Raw genomic sequence first — 20,725 nt, forward strand, 5'->3', positions numbered from 1 at the left:
TGTTAAAACTATTATATAATTTCTAGTGTCCATGTATGTCCAAAGACGAATGTCCAAAAAGTCACTAAAAACAAAGGCAAGTAAAGGATGTATCATACGTTGTGTCATCTAAAAACATGCATTAATATCATCACAAATTGTCTCCTGTTTCTATATCAAAATAACAAGAAATTTGCACAACAATGAATGAAATCTGATACATATTTTGATCTTTCTAGTGAAATACTGCTTTCTTATAGCTTGTATTCAAATGGTGCAAAAGTTTACATACAAACCATTTTGGTTTACTTCATTCATCTGGTTCCAACCTTTTAGCTTACAACCAGGACAAACAATACTAAATACATATACTCTAAATCTTTACTTATGGTTAGTTGCGAATCACGGTTCGGGTGGTGAGAGAGGATCTCATGTCCACAATGGCTGATTCATCTGCACCCAATTTGATAGCTTCTTTGCTAGCTGTTATGAAGCGTGAAACCGCACCTTGAACATACGTGTGAGCTTCTTTGACACTCATTTTCTTCCCCATTTCATCTGGGAAACTGCTCAAGAAATGGTCACCGTTTAGAACCGCCGCTAGTTGAACCACTTCACTCTGAAATTCGGATAAGCCCTTTGTTTCGTCTGGCTCGGTTCTTCGCAACGGTGCAGCTTCGGGCAAGACCTCTGCAACCAACATATGTTTATAGTCATGAGATAACATACAGACATTGAATTGGGTGTGTGTTAAATTAATGAAATTTACCCGGGCAGTCGGTTCTTGGAGCGTTAAGTTGGCTAACGATGTGTTCAAAGGTTCCGGCCCAAGCATCTCTATGAGTTAAAAAGTTGGATGACAAGTTGAACATCTTTTTTATGGTAGCAGGGATTGAAGAATGTTCATATTCTGAATTGGGTGCTGGTCCTTTTGGGCTACTTATCACTGCATAACACATATAACACCATATAAACACACAAAAACATCACTAGAATTTGGGGTGCAAACAAGCCGAGCAGCTCGAGAAAAAGCTCGAAACGAGCCGAGCCTTATCGAGCCCGATCCGAGCTTGAGCCTAAAACAAAGCTCGTTTATTTATAGAGCCCGAGCTCGAGAAGCTCGTTAGGCTCGTCGAGCTTTAGTGTAATATTAGTTTTTATTAATATCTAATAACAATTACCCCTTATTTAAAGTGGTCTAGTAAACGAGCCGAGCCGCGCTTATTAAAACTTGTTTACGAGCCAAGCCCGAACCTAAAAATAAGTTTGTTTAGTAAACGAGACCGGGCTTCACTTATCAGGCTCGCGAGCGAGCCTAAACAAGTCTATTATTTATATTATTTTTATTTAATAGATAATAAACGAGTTGAGCCCGAGTTGCGCTCAAGCTTGAGAAATTACCAACGAGCCGAGCTCGAGCCTGGTCAAGCTCGTACTCGGCTCGTTTGCACTAGAATCAATAAATCTTGAGCCTTTATACAAAAAAAAAATCTTGCATTTTACCTGTGCCTTTCTTGATCCAAGGAGAGACCATTATGGTAGGAACCCGAACACCCAACCGATCGAACTTAAAGAACGACGGAGCTGGACCCGTGTTCCCATCGGGGCTAGGAACATTAACATAAGGAGTCTTGACATGATCAAAGAACCCCCCATGTTCATCATAAGTAATCACCAAAAGACTCTCATTCCATTGAGGACTTGCTCTCAATGTCTCATAAATTTCCTTCACTAACTTCTGCCCATTTGCCACATCATGTGATGGATGATCATCATTTGCAGGAAACCCCTTTATGTCAAAATACCTTGGCTCAATCACACTCAAGTTTGGTAATTTACCTTGTTTAGCATGTTGTTTAAAGGTGCTATATTGATGGAACTTGAACACATATTTCAACTTCCTCATATTTCTATAAAACAAAGTTGTGGGTATGTTTTGAAAATACACCCCCCAATCTTTACCATTCTCATGAAGTGAATCAAAGATTGTTTTTTGTGGATACCCTTTTGCTAACTGTTTTTTCACATGGCTTGTTGACCCATGAGAAGTGGCTGAATAAACAAATAATCTATTGGGCTGGGTTGGACCCGGAATAGATGAAAACCATCTATCAAAAACTGCAAACTCCTGAACCAATTTAGCAAAAATTGGCACATTTTCAGGCTTGAAACCTTTCATAACAGTCTCGGAAAGGTTTGTTGAAACTGATAATGCTTGTTCAACAAAACCAGTCATTGAAGGAAATGGGTTGGACCCAAATACCTGTTTCTCCACATCTTCAAAAGAATGACCCGGATCCGGATCCACGTAGTGGGCATCGTCAGTGAAACAGATGGATGATTCTTGTGGTGTTTGTTGGATATTTTTCCGGGTCAAGTTGGTTGAAAATGGGTTGCATTCTTTACCTGTGACACCATTTATTATTGGGTTGATTGATTTCTTCATCCACCCTATCATGTGATCAAAAGATCTGTTTTCAAGAACCAACACTACAATCCTCTTGATGGGTTGCTGCTGGTTGTCTTGACCCGATGCTTGAACTAAACGGGTCGGGTCAAGAACACAGGAAAGAGTGAGAAAGATGAAGAAAATGGATGCATATGAAGTTCTTCTGGCTGTTTCCATGGTGGGTTTTTGATAGTTTTTGGTAAAGATTGAAGCTTTATCACTAATTCTAGATGGAAGCTAAAGAAGTGGAAAGAGTGATTGGAAGCTTTAATTTTAGAGGGAGAGATTTAAATAATGATCTTTATTAATATCTTATATTATACAAAAACACACTCATAACTTCATGAAACAATCTTTATTTGTTTGTATAATAACTCAAGATTTACTTTGATTAGAATGTGTGTGAATTTGACAAAATTACCCTTGGATTGGCACAATTATGGCCTTTATTTTTTAACTTTTATAAGGCAATAAAAGACATGAAATGGGGCCAAAGATGATCACAAGTGCAAATTGAAGAAAATGGATGTATGTATGCATGTGAGTGTGAAAATGTTGACAAATAAATAAATAAATAAATGATTTGTGTATCCCTCCCTCACTTTAACAAAGCATTTGCGGACAACAAGGCTGCCGTATGCACACAAAACCTACACATGATACAACACTTTGGACTTTTTGCACTCACAAACAACCATTAGTCTCAAAACTGGATACTTATGGAAATTTTTTTTGTACATTGCGTTTCGTGTTTTTAACATTAATTTACCTGTTATACATCATAATAAAGAGTTACTGGGCTTGAAATAAATACTTCACAATCTATACCTAATAAATAAGTAACTGATTCTCTTTTTCTGTTTAATGAAATTTGTTGTTCCTAAAAAAAAATAACTAACTGGTTATGCCACATGTCACAATTTTATGAACACCAACTTCTTTTTCTTGTTTATCATATTTCACCAATTCGTATTCTAACTTTTAACTTACAAAATTTAATTATCATATTTTATCTCAAAATATCGTTTTATAATTTATAAACTTTTGTTACTAACTATTTATTATTTCATTTATTAAACTTGTGTTATACACGTGTTTCTGACCTAGTATTTAAATATATAATAAATCAAGTAAGTAAGTAACTATAACAAAATTTCGATCATCACATGTGTTACTGATTTTAGAATTCACAGTTTATAGAAAACGTGACTACAAGTAATGCAACACAGCATACATTTCAGTAAATTTATACAAAAAACTTGAAAAATACTTTATATGCATATTTTTTGGAAGTGGATGATGGACGGACAAAGTCATAGTGGTGTGCTCAAACTTTGGTTATTGGTAGGTATAAATCAAATAATATTTTGGATTCCAGATGAGCAAACAAAGAATTTGGCAAAATTCCATATCAACAACATAAGTTTCACAAAACAAACAAAACAGATAATAAATAATTTGACAACATTGTAAAATAATTAATATTCAAAGCCAAAGAACAAAGAATTATATTAGTAATATTCAAAGCCAAAGAACTATAGTAGTAACACGAATTCTATTACGTTATATTATATGAGTAAATTGTCAAAATCGTTCATAAGGTTTCAACATGTTTACCAGTTTCATCCAAAACAACTTTTTAGTTTCATATTGTACTCTATGGGGTCAAGTTATTCTACAAAAGCTTCTAATTGTAAGAAGTGTAAGAAGGATTTATAGAGTGACAAGTGTCCAATAAGCTAAAACTAAACCCATTACATCACCACCAAAAACCTAAACACCCACCCCCACCCCACCACCACCCAAAAACCTAAACCACCCCCCCCCCCCCGCCCCAAAACCTAACCCCCCTCCCCCCCGGGCAAAAAAAACTATACCTCACCAAAAAAACCCCCGAAAAACCTAACCCCCCCCCACCCCCCAAAAACCTAACCCACCCCCCAAAAACCTAACCCCCCCCCCCAACCCCCAAAAAACCTAAAAAAAATCTAAAAAAAACTAAACACCCACCCCCACCCAAAAACCTAAACCCCCAACCCTCACCCCTTCGGCAAAAAAAAATGGGTGGGTGATGTGGGGGGGGGGGTTAGGTTTTTGGTGGTGGTGAATGTTTAAGGGTTTTTTTTTTTTTTTTTTGTAGTGGGTTTTTTTTGTGTAGTGGGTTTTTTTAGGTTATTGGACACTTGTCACTCTATAAATCCTTCTTACACTTCTTACAATTAGGATCCTTTGTATTTGATCCTAATCCGTACTCTATGTATATTATTAATTATTACATTAAGTACCAAATATATATCATATTAGCATTGCTCCATACATCATTACCCAACACCTTAAGTGAACATATTGACTCTTGGAATAAAAATTAATGATCAGAAACAATGTCACATGGTGACATTTACGTAAAAGTTAGGCCCAGTAGATCCTCACCGACACTAACACCGACATGCATTGCACACCTCATCGTTGGGCCCACATGCTTACATCCAAAGTTCAACCGACTTGTGGTCTTCATTGCAACACATATATGATTAAATTCTAGAAAATACATTATTTAATTGTTACATGTGTGAAAAAATTATTACAATAAATAGTTGGTCCATAATAAAACCCGACATGAATAAATCATCATACATAACAATACACACTCTCAACTCTCAAGTAGAGAGCAACTCAAACAACATTCTTGTTTTTGTTTTTTCATGTATACTAGTAAAATTTTCGACATTATCAATGTTTTCGAGTCTTTTAACTCAAATGTTCGCTGTGACACGTGTCACCCTTTTAAGGGTTATTAAGGAACACAAGGTGTCAATTGCCAGCTCTTCTTAAGAAGGCTAGTACACCTAAACCAGCAACTAATGCAGCTCCGGCTGCAACCGAACTGTATGCCGATGCCCATGCATCCGCATGAGCATGTTCCAGACCACCACCACGTGATGAGCCTTTTCGATTTCTAGGCATCCCCGAGTAATCTAGATGCAACTTTAATCCCTGTTCATATTCATTGACATGTTATATTTATCTTGCATTTTACCTGTGCCTTTCTTGATCCAAGGAGAGACCATTATGGTAGGAACCCGAACACCCAACCGATCGAACTTAAAGAACGACGGAGCTGGACCCGTGTTCCCATCGGGGCTAGGAACATTAACATAAGGAGTCTTGACATGATCAAAGAACCCCCCATGTTCATCATAAGTAATCACCAAAAGACTCTCATTCCATTGAGGACTTGCTCTCAATGTCTCATAAATTTCCTTCACTAACTTCTGCCCATTTGCCACATCATGTGATGGATGATCATCATTTGCAGGAAACCCCTTTATGTCAAAATACCTTGGTTCAATCACACTCAAGTTTGGTAATTTACCTTGTTTAGCATGTTGTTTAAAGGTGCTATATTGATGGAACTTGAACACATATTTCAACTTCCTCATATTTCTATAAAACAAAGTTGTGGGTATGTTTTGAAAATACACCCCCCAATCTTTACCATTCTCATGAAGTGAATCAAAGATTGTTTTTTGTGGATACCCTTTTGCTAACTGTTTTTTCACATGGCTTGTTGACCCATGAGAAGTGGCTGAATAAACAAATAATCTATTGGGCTGGGTTGGACCCGGAATAGATGAAAACCATCTATCAAAAACTGCAAACTCCTGAACCAATTTAGCAAAAATTGGCACATTTTCAGGCTTGAAACCTTTCATAACAGTCTCGGAAAGGTTTGTTGAAACTGATAATGCTTGTTCAACAAAACCAGTCATTGAAGGAAATGGGTTGGACCCAAATACCTGTTTCTCCACATCTTCAAAAGAATGACCCGGATCCGGATCCACATAGTGGGCATCGTCAGTGAAACAGATGGATGATTCTTGTGGTGTTTGTTGGGTATTTTTCCGGGTCAAGTTGGTTGAAAATGGGTTGCATTCGTTACCTGTGACACCATTGATTATTGGGTTGATTGATTTCTTCATCCACCCTATCATGTGATCAAAAGATCTGTTTTCAAGAACCAACACTACAATCCTCTTGATGGGTTGCTGCTGGTTGTCTTGACCCGATGCTTGAACTAAACGGGTCGGGTCAAGAACACAAGAAAGAGTGAGAAAGATGAAGAAAATGGATGCATATGAAGTTCTTCTGGCTGTTTCCATGGTGGGTTTTTGATAGTTTTTGGTAAAGATTGAAGCTTTATCACTAATTCTAGATGGAAGCTAAAGAAGTGGAAAGAGTGATTGGAAGCTTTAATTTTAGAGGGAGAGATTTAAATAATGATCTTTATTAATATCTTATATTATACAAAAACACACTCATAACTTCATGAAACAATCTTTATTTGTTTGTATAATAACTCAAGATTTACTTTGATTAGAATGTGTGTGAATTTGACAAAATTACCCTTGGATTGGCACAATTATGGCCTTTATTTTTTAACTTTTATAAGGCAATAAAAGACATGAAATGGGGCCAAAGATGATCACAAGTGCAAATTGAAGAAAATGGATGTATGTATGCATGTGAGTGTGAAAATGTTGACAAATAAATAAATAAATAAATGATTTGTGTATCCCTCCCTCACTTTAACAAAGCATTTGCGGACAACAAGGCTGCCGTATGCACACAAAACCTACACATGATACAACACTTTGGACTTTTTGCACTCACAAACAACCATTAGTCTCAAAACTGGATACTTATGGAAATTTTTTTTGTACATTGCGTTTCGTGTTTTTAACATTAATTTACCTGTTATACATCATAATAAAGAGTTACTGGGCTTGAAATAAATACTTCACAATCTATACCTAATAAATAAGTAACTGATTCTCTTTTTCTGTTTAATGAAATTTGTTGTTCCTAAAAAAAAATAACTAACTGGTTATGCCACATGTCACAATTTTATGAACACCAACTTCTTTTTCTTGTTTATCATATTTCACCAATTCGTATTCTAACTTTTAACTTACAAAATTTAATTATCATATTTTATCTCAAAATATCGTTTTATAATTTATAAACTTTTGTTACTAACTATTTATTATTTCATTTATTAAACTTGTGTTATACACGTGTTTCTGACCTAGTATTTAAATATATAATAAATCAAGTAAGTAAGTAACTATAACAAAATTTCGATCATCACATGTGTTACTGATTTTAGAATTCACAGTTTATAGAAAACGTGACTACAAGTAATGCAACACAGCATACATTTCAGTAAATTTATACAAAAAACTTGAAAAATACTTTATATGCATATTTTTTGGAAGTGGATGATGGACGGACAAAGTCATAGTGGTGTGCTCAAACTTTGGTTATTGGTAGGTATAAATCAAATAATATTTTGGATTCCAGATGAGCAAACAAAGAATTTGGCAAAATTCCATATCAACAACATAAGTTTCACAAAACAAACAAAACAGATAATAAATAATTTGACAACATTGTAAAATAATTAATATTCAAAGCCAAAGAACAAAGAATTATATTAGTAATATTCAAAGCCAAAGAACTATAGTAGTAACACGAATTCTATTACGTTATATTATATGAGTAAATTGTCAAAATCGTTCATAAGGTTTCAACATGTTTACCAGTTTCATCCAAAACAACTTTTTAGTTTCATATTGTACTCTATGGGGTCAAGTTATTCTACAAAAGCTTCTAATTGTAAGAAGTGTAAGAAGGATTTATAGAGTGACAAGTGTCCAATAAGCTAAAACTAAACCCATTACATCACCACCAAAAACCTAAACACCCACCCCCACCCCACCACCACCCAAAAACCTAAACCACCCCCCCCCCCCCGCCCCAAAACCTAACCCCCCTCCCCCCCGGGCAAAAAAAAACTATACCTCACCAAAAAAACCCCCGAAAAACCTAACCCCCCCCCACCCCCCAAAAACCTAACCCACCCCCCAAAAACCTAACCCCCCCCCCAACCCCAAAAAACCTAAAAAAAATCTAAAAAAAACTAAACACCCACCCCCACCCAAAAACCTAAACCCCCAACCCTCACCCCTTCGGCAAAAAAAAATGGGTGGGTGATGTGGGGGGGGGGGTTAGGTTTTTGGTGGTGGTGAATGTTTAAGGGTTTTTTTTTTTTTTTTTTGTAGTGGGTTTTTTTGTGTAGTGGGTTTTTTTAGGTTATTGGACACTTGTCACTCTATAAATCCTTCTTACACTTCTTACAATTAGGATCCTTTGTATTTGATCCTAATCCGTACTCTATGTATATTATTAATTATTACATTAAGTACCAAATATATATCATATTAGCATTGCTCCATACATCATTACCCAACACCTTAAGTGAACATATTGACTCTTGGAATAAAAATTAATGATCAGAAACAATGTCACATGGTGACATTTACGTAAAAGTTAGGCCCAGTAGATCCTCACCGACACTAACACCGACATGCATTGCACACCTCATCGTTGGGCCCACATGCTTACATCCAAAGTTCAACCGACTTGTGGTCTTCATTGCAACACATATATGATTAAATTCTAGAAAATACATTATTTAATTGTTACATGTGTGAAAAAATTATTACAATAAATAGTTGGTCCATAATAAAACCCGACATGAATAAATCATCATACATAACAATACACACTCTCAACTCTCAAGTAGAGAGCAACTCAAACAACATTCTTGTTTTTGTTTTTTCATGTATACTAGTAAAATTTTCGACATTATCAATGTTTTCGAGTCTTTTAACTCAAATGTTCGCTGTGACACGTGTCACCCTTTTAAGGGTTATTAAGGAACACAAGGTGTCAATTGCCAGCTCTTCTTAAGAAGGCTAGTACACCTAAACCAGCAACTAATGCAGCTCCGGCTGCAACCGAACTGTATGCCGATGCCCATGCATCCGCATGAGCATGTTCCAGACCACCACCACGTGATGAGCCTTTTCGATTTCTAGGCATCCCCGAGTAATCTAGATGCAACTTTAATCCCTGTTCATATTCATTGACATGTTATATTTATCTTGCATTTTACCTGTGCCTTTCTTGATCCAAGGAGAGACCATTATGGTAGGAACCCGAACACCCAACCGATCGAACTTAAAGAACGACGGAGCTGGACCCGTGTTCCCATCGGGGCTAGGAACATTAACATAAGGAGTCTTGACATGATCAAAGAACCCCCCATGTTCATCATAAGTAATCACCAAAAGACTCTCATTCCATTGAGGACTTGCTCTCAATGTCTCATAAATTTCCTTCACTAACTTCTGCCCATTTGCCACATCATGTGATGGATGATCATCATTTGCAGGAAACCCCTTTATGTCAAAATACCTTGGTTCAATCACACTCAAGTTTGGTAATTTACCTTGTTTAGCATGTTGTTTAAAGGTGCTATATTGATGGAACTTGAACACATATTTCAACTTCCTCATATTTCTATAAAACAAAGTTGTGGGTATGTTTTGAAAATACACCCCCCAATCTTTACCATTCTCATGAAGTGAATCAAAGATTGTTTTTTGTGGATACCCTTTTGCTAACTGTTTTTTCACATGGCTTGTTGACCCATGAGAAGTGGCTGAATAAACAAATAATCTATTGGGCTGGGTTGGACCCGGAATAGATGAAAACCATCTATCAAAAACTGCAAACTCCTGAACCAATTTAGCAAAAATTGGCACATTTTCAGGCTTGAAACCTTTCATAACAGTCTCGGAAAGGTTTGTTGAAACTGATAATGCTTGTTCAACAAAACCAGTCATTGAAGGAAATGGGTTGGACCCAAATACCTGTTTCTCCACATCTTCAAAAGAATGACCCGGATCCGGATCCACATAGTGGGCATCGTCAGTGAAACAGATGGATGATTCTTGTGGTGTTTGTTGGGTATTTTTCCGGGTCAAGTTGGTTGAAAATGGGTTGCATTCGTTACCTGTGACACCATTGATTATTGGGTTGATTGATTTCTTCATCCACCCTATCATGTGATCAAAAGATCTGTTTTCAAGAACCAACACTACAATCCTCTTGATGGGTTGCTGCTGGTTGTCTTGACCCGATGCTTGAACTAAACGGGTCGGGTCAAGAACACAAGAAAGAGTGAGAAAGATGAAGAAAATGGATGCATATGAAGTTCTTCTGGCTGTTTCCATGGTGGGTTTTTGATAGTTTTTGGTAAAGATTGAAGCTTTATCACTAATTCTAGATGGAAGCTAAAGAAGTGGAAAGAGTGATTGGAAGCTTTAATTTTAGAGGGAGAGATTTAAATAATGATCTTTATTAATATCTTATATTATACAAAAACACACTCATAACTTCATGAAACAATCTTTATTTGTTTGTATAATAACTCAAGATTTACTTTGATTAGAATGTGTGTGAATTTGACAAAATTACCCTTGGATTGGCACAATTATGGCCTTTATTTTTTAACTTTTATAAGGCAATAAAAGACATGAAATGGGGCCAAAGATGATCACAAGTGCAAATTGAAGAAAATGGATGTATGTATGCATGTGAGTGTGAAAATGTTGACAAATAAATAAATAAATAAATGATTTGTGTATCCCTCCCTCACTTTAACAAAGCATTTGCGGACAACAAGGCTGCCGTATGCACACAAAACCTACACATGATACAACACTTTGGACTTTTTGCACTCACAAACAACCATTAGCCTCAAAACTGGATACTTATGGAGATTTTTTTTTTGTACAATGCGTTTCATGTTTTTAACATTAATTATCATAATAAAGAGTTACTGGGAAAGAGTCTCCTGTGAAATAAATACTTCACAATCTATATCTAATATATAAGTAACTGATTCTCTTTTTCTATTTAATGAAATTTGTTGTTCCAAAAAAAAAAAGTAATTGGTTACATCACATGTCACAATTTTATGAACACAAACTTCTTTTTCTCGTTTATCATATTTCACCAATTCGTATTCTAATTTTTAACTTACAAAATTTAATTATCATATCTTATCTCAAAATATTGTTTTATAATTTATAAATTTTCATTACTATGTAATATTTCATTTATTAAACTTGTGTTATACACGTGTTTCTGACCTAGTATTTAAATATATAATAAATCAATTAACCATGGTTGCAAAAGTAGTTAGGCGCTCCATAGTCCGTCAACCGGGGAGTTGAGAGTACTCGGCCTAGGCACAGAGGACTCGGTGAATACTCGGACATGTTAAATTATAAAGAAATTAATTTCAGAAATTAAATATATGTCAAATAACATAAATTTACAAATATTTATAATAAGATACGTGAAAATGATATTCATTCTTTAATATGATAGACATAGAAATTATGTTTTATTTTTTTTCTAAGTCGTACTCGGCCCGAGTTGACCTAGATCCGATTCTGGGCGAGGTTGACCGCGTTTGATCGATTCCAAGTAATTAGGCGGTGTTGAAGAAAGTCTCCTCGGCAGCCTACCATGTAGCGTCTATTTGGGGAGTACTTGGCCTTGAAAACGTTGTTTTACAACCATTCAAGTAACTATAACGCTTTCAAAAACAAATCCCCAAAATTTCGATCATCACGTGTTACTGATTTTAGAATTCACAGTTTATAGAAAACGCGATTACAAGTAATGTAACACGGCATACATTTCAGTAAATTTATACAAAAAAAACTTGACAAATACTTTATATGCATATTTTTTGGAAGTGGATGATGGACGGACAAAGTCATAGTGGTGTGCTCAAACTTTGGTTATTGGTAGGTATAAATCAAATAATATTTTGGATTCCAGATGAGCAAACAAAGAATTTGGCAAAATTCCATATCAACAACATAAGTTTCACAAAACAAACAAAACAGATAATAAATAATTTGACAACATTGTAAAATAATTAATATTCAAAGCCAAAGAACAAAGAATTATATTAGTAATATTCAAAGCCAAAGAACTATAGTAGTAACACGAATTCTATTACGTTATATTATATGAGTAAATTGTCAAAATCGTCCATGAGGTTTGAACATGTTTACCAGTTTCATCCAAAACAACTTTTTAGTTTCATATTGTACTCTATGGGGTCAAGTTATTCTACAAAAGCTTCTAATTGTAAGAAGTGTAAGAAGGATTTATAGAGTGACAAGTGTCCAATAAGCTAAAACTAAACCCATTACATCACCATCAAAAACCTAAACACCCACCCCCACCCCACCACCACCCAAAAACCTAAACCACCCCCCCCCCCCGCCCCAAAACCTAACCCCCCTCCCCCCCGGGCAAAAAAAACTATACCTCACCAAAAAAAACCCTGAAAAACCTAACCCCCCCCCCACCCCCCAAAAACCTAACCCACCCCCCAAAAACCTAAAAAAACCTAACCCCCCCCCCCCTCCCCACCCCCAAAAAACCTAAAAAAATCTAAAAAAAACTAAACACCCACCCCCACCCAAAAACCTAAACCCCCAACCCTCACCCCTTCGGCAAAAAAAAAAATGGGTGGGTGATGTGGGGGGGGGGGGTTAGGTTTTTGGTGGTGGTGAATGTTTAAGGTTTTTTTTTTTTTTTTTGTAGTGGGTTTTTTTGTGTAGTGGGTTTTTTTAGGTTATTGGACACTTGTCACTCTATAAATCCTTCTTACACTTCTTACAATTAGGATCCTTTGTATTTGATCCTAATCCGTACTCTATGTATATTATTAATTATTACATTAAGTACCAAATATATATCATATTAGCATTGCTCCATACATCATTACCCAACACCTTGAGTGAACATATTGACTCTTGGAATAAAAATTAATGATCAGAAACAATGTCACATGGTGACATTTACGTAAAAGTTAGGCCCAGTAGATCCTCACCGACACTAACACCGACATGCATTGCACACCTCATCGTTGGGCCCACATGCTTACATCCAAAGTTCAACCGACTTGTGGTCTTCATTGCAACACATATATGATTAAATTCTAGAAAATACATTATTTAATTGTTACATATGTGAAAAATTATTACAATAAATAGTTGGTCCATAATAAAACCCGAAATGAATCAATCATCATACATACAATACACACTCTCAACTCTCAAGTAGAGAGCAACTCAAATAACATTCTTGTTTTTGTTTTTTCATGTATACTAGTAAAATTTTCGACATTATCAATGTTTTCGAGTCTTTTAACTCAAATGTTCGCTGTGACGTGTCACCCTTTAAGGGTTACTAAGGAACACAAGGTGTCAATTGCCAGCTCTTCTTAAGAAGGCTAGCACACCTAAACCAGCAACTAATGCAGCTCCGGCTGCAACCGAACTGTATGCCGATGCCCATGCATCCGCATGAGCATGCTCCAGACCACCACCACGTGATGAACCTTTTCGATTTCTAGGCATCCCTGAGTAATCTAGATGCAACTTTAATCCCTGTTCATATTCATTGACATGTTATATTTATCTTGAATCATTTTACTTAAAAAATATAAGAACATGTCATTTTCGGTCCTTGAGGTTAGGCTACTTTTGTGACTTTCGTCCAACGGTTTGTTTATCCGCATCTGGATCCAAAAGGTTTAAAATCTTGCCATTTTTATCCAACTCGTGAACTCCATCCACTTTTTAACGTCAAGTCAGGGGCATTTTTGTCTTTTTAGACATATTTTTGTGATGATTAAAGGGTTTGGGTGGGGAGAAAGTCAACAGAGATGGATCTTTATTTCTTATAGTGTTTTTTATTTTTATTTTAATAAGAGTAAATTACGATTTTGGCCCCTCTGGTTACATCACTTTTACCTTTTAGCCCAAAAATGAATCTTTTAACATCTGAGCCCCCAACGTCTTTTTTTCTAACCCTTTTGGCTCCTAACACTAACCCCATCCATTTACTTTTAGGGGCCAAAATGGTTAGAAAAAAAGACGATGGGGGCCAAAAGACAGAAATGCCCCCTCATTTAACGGAGAGAAATGGATGGGGTTAATGAGTTGGATAAAAATGTCAAGATTTCAAATCTTTTGGATCCAAATGCGGAAAAACAAACCTTTGGACGAAAGTCGCAAAACTGGCCAAACCCCAGGGACGAAAATGGCATATCACTAAAAATATAAACTTTAAAGGGAAATAATAAACAAAAGGTGACAGCTGGTGGGCCCAGGGGCGGATATAGCTTGTAAATAGGGGTAGCCAATGGTAGTGTAATTTTTGACTTTTTTTTCAATTTCGTTACCCCTTTTTTTTGAAACGTTGCCCCTATAAGGATTTTCTATGTTCGCCACTGGGTGAGCCCAATCCCGCCCATTCAACACGCAAATAAAGGACGAGGGATAGCACACACACCTTCCAACCAGCTGATTTTGCATGTTCCACAGCTGCAACAAGATCACTATCTGTTTCAAGTATCACCATATCTTTATCTTCATCTTCATACTACAAAATACACAACCAATATTAATCCTAAAAGTCAAAGTCAACAATCATGAAAATTTTCACTTCATTGGATGAGAAATACCAGAATTTGCGGGAGGTTGTTGCGGTCAATCTCACCACCAACTCTTTGAAGTATTGCAGTTATAAGCTCCGTCAAACTATGAGTTTCTAACCACAACACAAAAACAACAAATTAACCATTGTGACGTCAAACTATATCATAATTGTAGTAGAAATAAAAATAATAACAAAACGTACCACACATAAATCTATGCATTCGACCCTTTCTATCTTGTATCTTGAAAGCAAACGTATTTGGTAGTGTAGGTGACGGAAAAAAAGCTTTTCCAATATCCGTCCCACTTTCAGATGCTAATTTTAACGAACTCTCACTGCAATATCACCGTTTATGTTTAGGTTGACCAACAATAAGTCAAAATCATAGTGACATAATAACAGCATACATGGCCTGTTAATAGTTACCTTCGGGTATCACTATCATCGTCTGCAGGTGGTGCGGACATGGCAGAATCCCAAAAATTTTGCATCATTGAATGCGCAGCATCACTATCAATTCCTGCGGTACTTCCAACCTAATTCATGCAATAGAAAGTTAACAACATTATTGTTTATGTTTGTTTGTGAACATGAATCAACGTAGTGTTCTTCGTTTTAAAAAGCGCGCCCTAGGCGCGCCTAGGCGCAAGGCGCGACAAGGCGCAGGGCCTGGGGCTTTTTTGCTTCTCGCCTTGTGTAATTACAGGAAGCGACCAAAAGGCGCATTTTTTGATGTTTTTTTGTGGGCTTTTTGGCCTGAGGCGCGCGCCTCATGTAACTTAGGCGTTTTAATGCATAAAAATGTTGTACCTTGGGTTTTTTGACTTGTACATGTAATTAAAATGGTATAAAAGCCTTACTTATAGCTATATTTTGGTTAAAAGAAGCTAAAAACCTATGGGATATGTATGAGATATATAAAAAAAATTATATAAACATCTTGCGCCTCGGGTACGAAAAGCCCACCGCTTTTGCGCTTTGCGCTTCGCGCCTCAATTTTAGACCTTGTCGCTTTTGTGCGCCTCTCGCTTTTTAAAACCAAGGTAGTGTTTATCAGACGTTTCAAAAACTGAATCCGACCCAGAGAGATGTTAACTTACTGACGCTACAGCTGCATGAGTGATCTGGAGTACATCAGTAATAGCAAGGACAGTTCCATCTGAACAAAAAAATAAGCCACTTTTACATATGAATTGCACAAATTAAGGCTCGTGAAGAATGAATATAACCAGATAAAAAATAAATAAATAAAGCTTAATTATGATGTAACGTTTACCTTTATCAATAACAGGAAGATGTAAAAACTTTCCTTTATTCATAATATGCAGGGCCTCAACGATCGGTGTATCAACCGCAGCACATTCAGGATTTTGAGTCATCACCTGAATAATAAACGAAGCATTAGAAAATATTCAAAAAACAGTGTAAAAAGTAAAAACAAACAAAAAAGATAAAACTCAGTTCACCTTTTCCACTATGGTAGATTCAGGAGAAAGACCGAGTGCTATAACGCGCATCAAGATATCCTTAGAGCTATTATACATAAAAATCATGTTTTTATGATATATTTAGCTAAAACAAACAAATATAATATACAACTGAGACACTAACGTTAAAATCCCCCGTGGTTTGCCATCAACTGTTACAATGGCGGAGCTAGTGTGAGATTCCAACATCGTTTTTGTTGCCATTAGCACTGTGTCCGATGGTGAAACAGTCACAAGCCTGAGATTTTAAAAAATAACCAATTTATTTATTACTCTGTGTAATGCATCAAGAAAACAGCCTAAAAACAAACAAACGTATTATTTTATATGCAAGTAAAACTATTACCTACTTTGGATTTCCTGAGATTATGGTCGATAAAGAGGGCTTGAACAGTCGCTCTCGAAGTGTTTCAATGAACGTGTTGGAACCTATTTTAATGATAAGTAATTAGTATATAGTTAAGACATCTGACATCCAAACATCCATATATGTATTTCGACATGTAATAACACGTAATCATGCAAAACACAAGAGTAAAATGCCATTTTCGTCCCTGAGGTTTGGCCAATTTTGCGACTTTCATCCAAAGGTTTGTTTTTCCGCATCTGGATCCAAAAGGTTTGAAATCTTGCCATTTTCATCCGGCTCGTTAACTCCATCCATTTTTCTCTGTTAAGTCAGGGGTATTTCCGTCTTTTTTGTTAACTTAAAGGGCAATTCGGTCTTTTTCACTTTATGTACAAGTATTTAGCATAATGTACAAGTATTCACTTAAAGGGCAATTCGGTCTTTTTCACTTTATGTACAAAAATACCCCTGACTTAACATAGAAAAATGGATGGAGTTCAAGGGCCGGATGAAAATGGCAAGATTTCAAACCTTTTGGATCCAGATGCCAAAAAACAAACCTTAAGACGAAAGTCACAAAACTAGCCAAACCTGAGGGGCGAAAATGACATTTTACTCATAACATAATTTAAAAAAATGTCAACCAACCAGAAGCAGAGGATCCCCAATGCTTCTCAACACCTTCAACGGCAGCTGCAATCGCTTTCCCCTTTTCAGCAGCCCTTTCCATCCGCGCAATTGCATCATATAAACATTTTGCTATATCAAGAATAGCAACAACCCCTCCGTTTTCCACAACCGGCAAGTGTCTGAATTTTCCTACAAAACAAATTCGTATATTTCCACATTTCAGAAGGAAAAAAAAAGAATAAAACTTTGTTGTGATAATTAATAGTTTAATACAAACCTTGAACCATTTTTTGTAAGGCCTCTACTGCAAGAGTATCGGAAATTACGAAAATCGGATTCCGTGTCATAACCGCTGAAACAGGAGTGGTCTCACGATCAAGCTCACGAGCGACAACTCTTGTTGCGATATCCTTAAAGTTTGCGAAAAGGTGGTTAGTGATTAAATGATATTAAATAATCAGTGTTATACGGCGAAAATATTAGTTAAATACCAACCCTGTCGGTTAATATGCCGCAAAGTAATGCGTTTGAATCGGTGAGCAAAAGAGCATCGACTTTGCGAGCAGCCATGCGACGGCAGGCTTCATTAATGGTTGTAGATTCAGGTGCTGTTAAGGCTTTTGAGAGACGTAGTCGCTTCACGGTGCGTTCTCCTGTTAAGGCCCTGTTTGATTAAAAAAATAAATAAATAAATAAATAAAACTTTGTCAGCCAAATTGATGAACACATTGATCTGCAAAGTTGGTCAAATTTATTTTAAGCATCACAGTAAAATCAAGAATTTCTGATTATTGTTGAAGCATGAATTTAATTTTTTGATGCACTAACATAATGTGCTTGAAAAAATACACAGAGAAATAAATAAGTTTTTTGTGTGAACATGTGTGATAGAACTTTTTAATTGTTCTTTAAAAACGTATGGATTGAAGCTGAACGCGATTCTTCATGAATGCATTGATAAAAGTTTGAAACAATTCTTTGTGAATGTTATGTGATTATAGAAGTTTTTGATAGATGTAAATGTAACGGTGATTTGAGGTCAAATATATCATAGAAGTGACCGTGACTGCAAGTAAGAATGTGCAGCATGTAAAAGCATTGTCATGAGAGAAGAATGTGTTGCGCAATTTGAGAAAAAAATAACGGATTGAAAGAAGCATGATACGAAAGAAATTAAATATTTTAGTTTTTACGCTTGAATGTTCAAAACCAGGGGACAGAATGTTCATGAATAATGGAACCGTGAACACACTAAGTATATAACTAGTAACTAGAGATAGATTACTGACCAAGGTGTTTTTACTAGTTTTTTTTTTTTTTTTTTTTTTTGAACAGCAAATTTGGATCATTGACGGACCACTATCATCGTGCCACCAGTGGAACCACCCGATCATATCCATCTCCACTAGGCATAATGCCTATACACCAATTCAGGAGAAAATCCAATAAATATGGGAAAAACCCCCGAACCCAGGACCTATTGGTCCCAAAGCCTTATCCCACCCCCTAGTGCCAGTCATGCCACTAGGCCATCAATCCATGGGCACCAAGGTGTTTTAACTAGTTAAAACACAAAGGTAGCTACTAGCTATTAAAGACAAGACGGTTGGTCAAGCTGTACAGATTCTGCATTTCTTTCTGCTGCATACAAAAAATTTCTAACAGTTTTTACTGTTCTGTCTTGGGGACAGATTTGTGTTTTCTATATCGACTATCAGTAAATGAAAATTGGAGTGTTATGTTACGAGTTAGATGACAACAACTGATTAGTGAATCAAGCTTTGTGAACAATATAAGCAATTAGTCAGTAGATAACTTTCATAACGTTTGCAAAACAAAAAGTCCTTAGCGCAGATGAAGTTAAAACGAAAAGCAGTAAGGTATACATTTTTAACTGTACAAGATAAGCAGAAACAATAAAATACCCCCTCTTTCCCAAAACATATTTAGAAACATACCGCAGTCTTAAAGATACATATATCCAAGGGAATTGGACCATGTACATAAGAAATTATCATACATGATACACCACCACCTTCAATGATCACTACTTATATACTCTTGGAATACAAACTAAACTACAAAATTTGCATACTGGTTCAACAGAGAGATTGTTTAAAAATTGCATACTGCAATCAGCACACTTAATGGCTTATTGCTTATTTTCACCTACAGACAGTTTACTTGAATTTGTAACGAAAACCTACTACTTCCTTCCATCATTGGTGGAGGCAGGCACAAAAGTGGTTTTGAAGATTGTTTGTGGTCAACGTATTTATTCTATTGGTTACGTATAAGTGAAGTTAATGAAAGCGAAAAAGTACTAAGGGATGCAAGAAAAAGAAAACATACGTGGGACGAGGAGTAGAAGAAAGAGATCTTCGTGAAGAATCACTCTTCCTTGGCAATACCACACTTCTTCGTGATGAAGCACCTGTCGTCGTCGTCTCGTTAATCGTCATCCCAACCTCCTCCTGCTGATGATACTATACTCTTTCAATCAATCAATTAAACCATAAAACTACATGATAGTAAATAAATGAAAGTCCAAGAATATTGGAGCGATCAAGTATTACATGAACAGGATCCTTACCAATCGATTAGTCAACGAAGAAAACGCACCAGCCACAAGGAAGGAAGGAAGGAACCCTAGGATTGGAGATTAATTGGAATGAATGGGGGATTTTGATCGGATTGATAGATACCCCACCCACGATTTAGTTGTTTTGGCCTTTGGGGTTTTACATTTCCCCTTCTTTAAATTAAATTATTAAATATATTCCAGAAGCCACCAGCCTTGGTCAACTTCTTACAAATACAATAAACCAATCATCATGTGACATCTCATCCTGATTTAAACTCATCGGAACCCGCGTCCACTTACAGCAGTGTTCTCGTGAACCCACAGGAACCTGTCCCCAGCGTGTCTTCCACACAACATTCAACTGTATCTTACCGTTGCGGGTTATGATACTTGTTTGGGCTACCCGATTGCTAGCGGGTTTGGGCTTGCAACGGTGTAACCAAGAAACCCACAATATCTATAAGGAGTATCCGACCGGTGCCCCTTGTACCCTATGTAGTCGGTGTTACCCCACTGACACCTCACCATACCCGGATGTCACACTTGGCACGCCACGTAGTAACACCGTTATAGGGGCATCAGCGTGAAGGGATATGTGGTGGTAACGAGAGTTGAGCAAGAGAGAGGAGAAACAAATTTTTAAAATTTTTTAGCCAATCACCAAATTACACACAATCAACTTGTTTATTTTTATTTAGCTAGTTATTTTCCGCTCGCGCGTTGCGGCGGGACCCAATGACTACAAAAGGCGTGTCAGCAACGGTAAACATATACCGAATATCAAAACATAAATAAAATGACGTGGT

The 20,725-nt window shown here is 36.5% G+C and overlaps 4 protein-coding genes across 9 annotated transcripts; all 4 read right to left on the reverse strand.

The window, feature by feature from the left end:
* Positions 1 to 125: 125 nt before the first annotated feature.
* Positions 126 to 3,116, reverse strand: LOC110879922 (non-specific phospholipase C6-like). 2 transcript variants are annotated; one of them, XM_035977947.1, is made up of 4 exons: positions 1,648 to 2,858; positions 1,483 to 1,605; positions 749 to 925; positions 126 to 669 (listed from the first exon to the last, which is right to left on the reverse strand). In XM_035977947.1, exons 1-4 carry the CDS (start codon positions 2,603 to 2,605, stop codon positions 371 to 373), a joined length of 1,557 nt encoding a protein of 518 aa, XP_035833840.1. In that variant the 5' UTR covers positions 2,606 to 2,858; the 3' UTR covers positions 126 to 370. The 2 variants fall into 2 exon arrangements, with proteins under 2 accessions (XP_035833840.1, XP_021984157.1); XM_022128465.2 differs by having other exon boundaries at positions 1,483 to 3,116.
* Positions 3,117 to 4,954: 1,838 nt separating this feature from the next.
* On the reverse strand, positions 4,955 to 6,914 carry LOC110879923 (non-specific phospholipase C6-like). Of its 2 annotated transcripts, XM_022128467.2 has the most exons (2): positions 5,631 to 6,914; positions 4,955 to 5,588 (listed from the first exon to the last, which is right to left on the reverse strand). In XM_022128467.2, the coding sequence occupies exons 1-2, from the start codon at positions 6,586 to 6,588 to the stop codon at positions 5,416 to 5,418; spliced, it is 1,131 nt and encodes a 376-aa protein (XP_021984159.1). In that variant the 5' UTR covers positions 6,589 to 6,914; the 3' UTR covers positions 4,955 to 5,415. The 2 variants fall into 2 exon arrangements, with proteins under 2 accessions (XP_021984159.1, XP_021984158.1); XM_022128466.2 differs by having other exon boundaries at positions 4,955 to 6,903.
* Positions 6,915 to 9,026: 2,112 nt separating this feature from the next.
* On the reverse strand, positions 9,027 to 20,085 carry LOC110879925 (CBS domain-containing protein CBSCBSPB1). Of its 4 annotated transcripts, none has more exons than XM_022128472.2 (15): positions 19,929 to 20,085; positions 19,688 to 19,812; positions 17,831 to 17,999; positions 17,613 to 17,745; positions 17,354 to 17,524; positions 16,707 to 16,785; positions 16,481 to 16,594; positions 16,336 to 16,402; positions 16,146 to 16,251; positions 15,970 to 16,028; positions 15,296 to 15,405; positions 15,071 to 15,204; positions 14,895 to 14,980; positions 14,723 to 14,812; positions 9,027 to 9,403 (listed from the first exon to the last, which is right to left on the reverse strand). In XM_022128472.2, the coding sequence occupies exons 2-15, from the start codon at positions 19,795 to 19,797 to the stop codon at positions 9,221 to 9,223; spliced, it is 1,611 nt and encodes a 536-aa protein (XP_021984164.1). In that variant the 5' UTR covers positions 19,798 to 19,812; positions 19,929 to 20,085; the 3' UTR covers positions 9,027 to 9,220. The 4 variants fall into 4 exon arrangements, with proteins under 4 accessions (XP_021984164.1, XP_021984160.1, XP_021984161.1 ...); XM_022128468.2 differs by lacking the exon at positions 9,027 to 9,403 and adding an exon at positions 13,353 to 13,815; XM_022128469.2 differs by lacking the exon at positions 9,027 to 9,403 and adding an exon at positions 13,353 to 13,815 and having other exon boundaries at positions 19,688 to 19,821.
* On the reverse strand, positions 9,409 to 10,893 carry LOC110877004 (non-specific phospholipase C6-like; the record flags this gene model as incomplete). Its single annotated transcript, XM_022125162.2, has 2 exons — positions 9,612 to 10,893; positions 9,409 to 9,569 (listed from the first exon to the last, which is right to left on the reverse strand). Coding segments are annotated over exons 1-2 (1,119 nt in total), but the record flags the coding sequence as incomplete, so codon positions are not given.
* Positions 20,086 to 20,725: the final 640 nt, after the last annotated feature.

Source organism: Helianthus annuus, chromosome 9 (assembly GCF_002127325.2).
Source record: "Helianthus annuus cultivar XRQ/B chromosome 9, HanXRQr2.0-SUNRISE, whole genome shotgun sequence".
Lineage (NCBI taxonomy): Eukaryota > Viridiplantae > Streptophyta > Magnoliopsida > Asterales > Asteraceae > Helianthus > Helianthus annuus.

Bases quoted from the DNA above. Each gene is read 5' to 3' on its own strand.
- LOC110879922 (XM_022128465.2), bottom strand. From the start codon at position 2,605: ATGGAAACAGCCAGAAGAACTTCATATGCATCCATTTTCTTCATCTTT. The intron at 926-1,482 runs GTAAAATGCAAG...TGTGTTATGCAG, and splicing joins TTGGATCAAGAAAGGCACAG to TGATAAGTAGCCCAAAAGGA. The intron at 670-748 runs GTAAATTTCATT...TGTTGGTTGCAG, and splicing joins TCCAAGAACCGACTGCCCGG to AGGTCTTGCCCGAAGCTGCA.
- LOC110879925 (XM_022128472.2), bottom strand. From the start codon at position 19,797: ATGACGATTAACGAGACGACGACGACAGGTGCTTCATCACGAAGAAGT. The intron at 17,746-17,830 runs GTTGGTATTTAA...GCAAACTTTAAG, and splicing joins GCGGCATATTAACCGACAGG to GATATCGCAACAAGAGTTGT. The intron at 14,813-14,894 runs GTATTTCTCATC...TGTATTTTGTAG, and splicing joins ACAACCTCCCGCAAATTCTG to TATGAAGATGAAGATAAAGA.
- LOC110879923 (XM_022128466.2), bottom strand. From the start codon at position 6,588: ATGGAAACAGCCAGAAGAACTTCATATGCATCCATTTTCTTCATCTTT.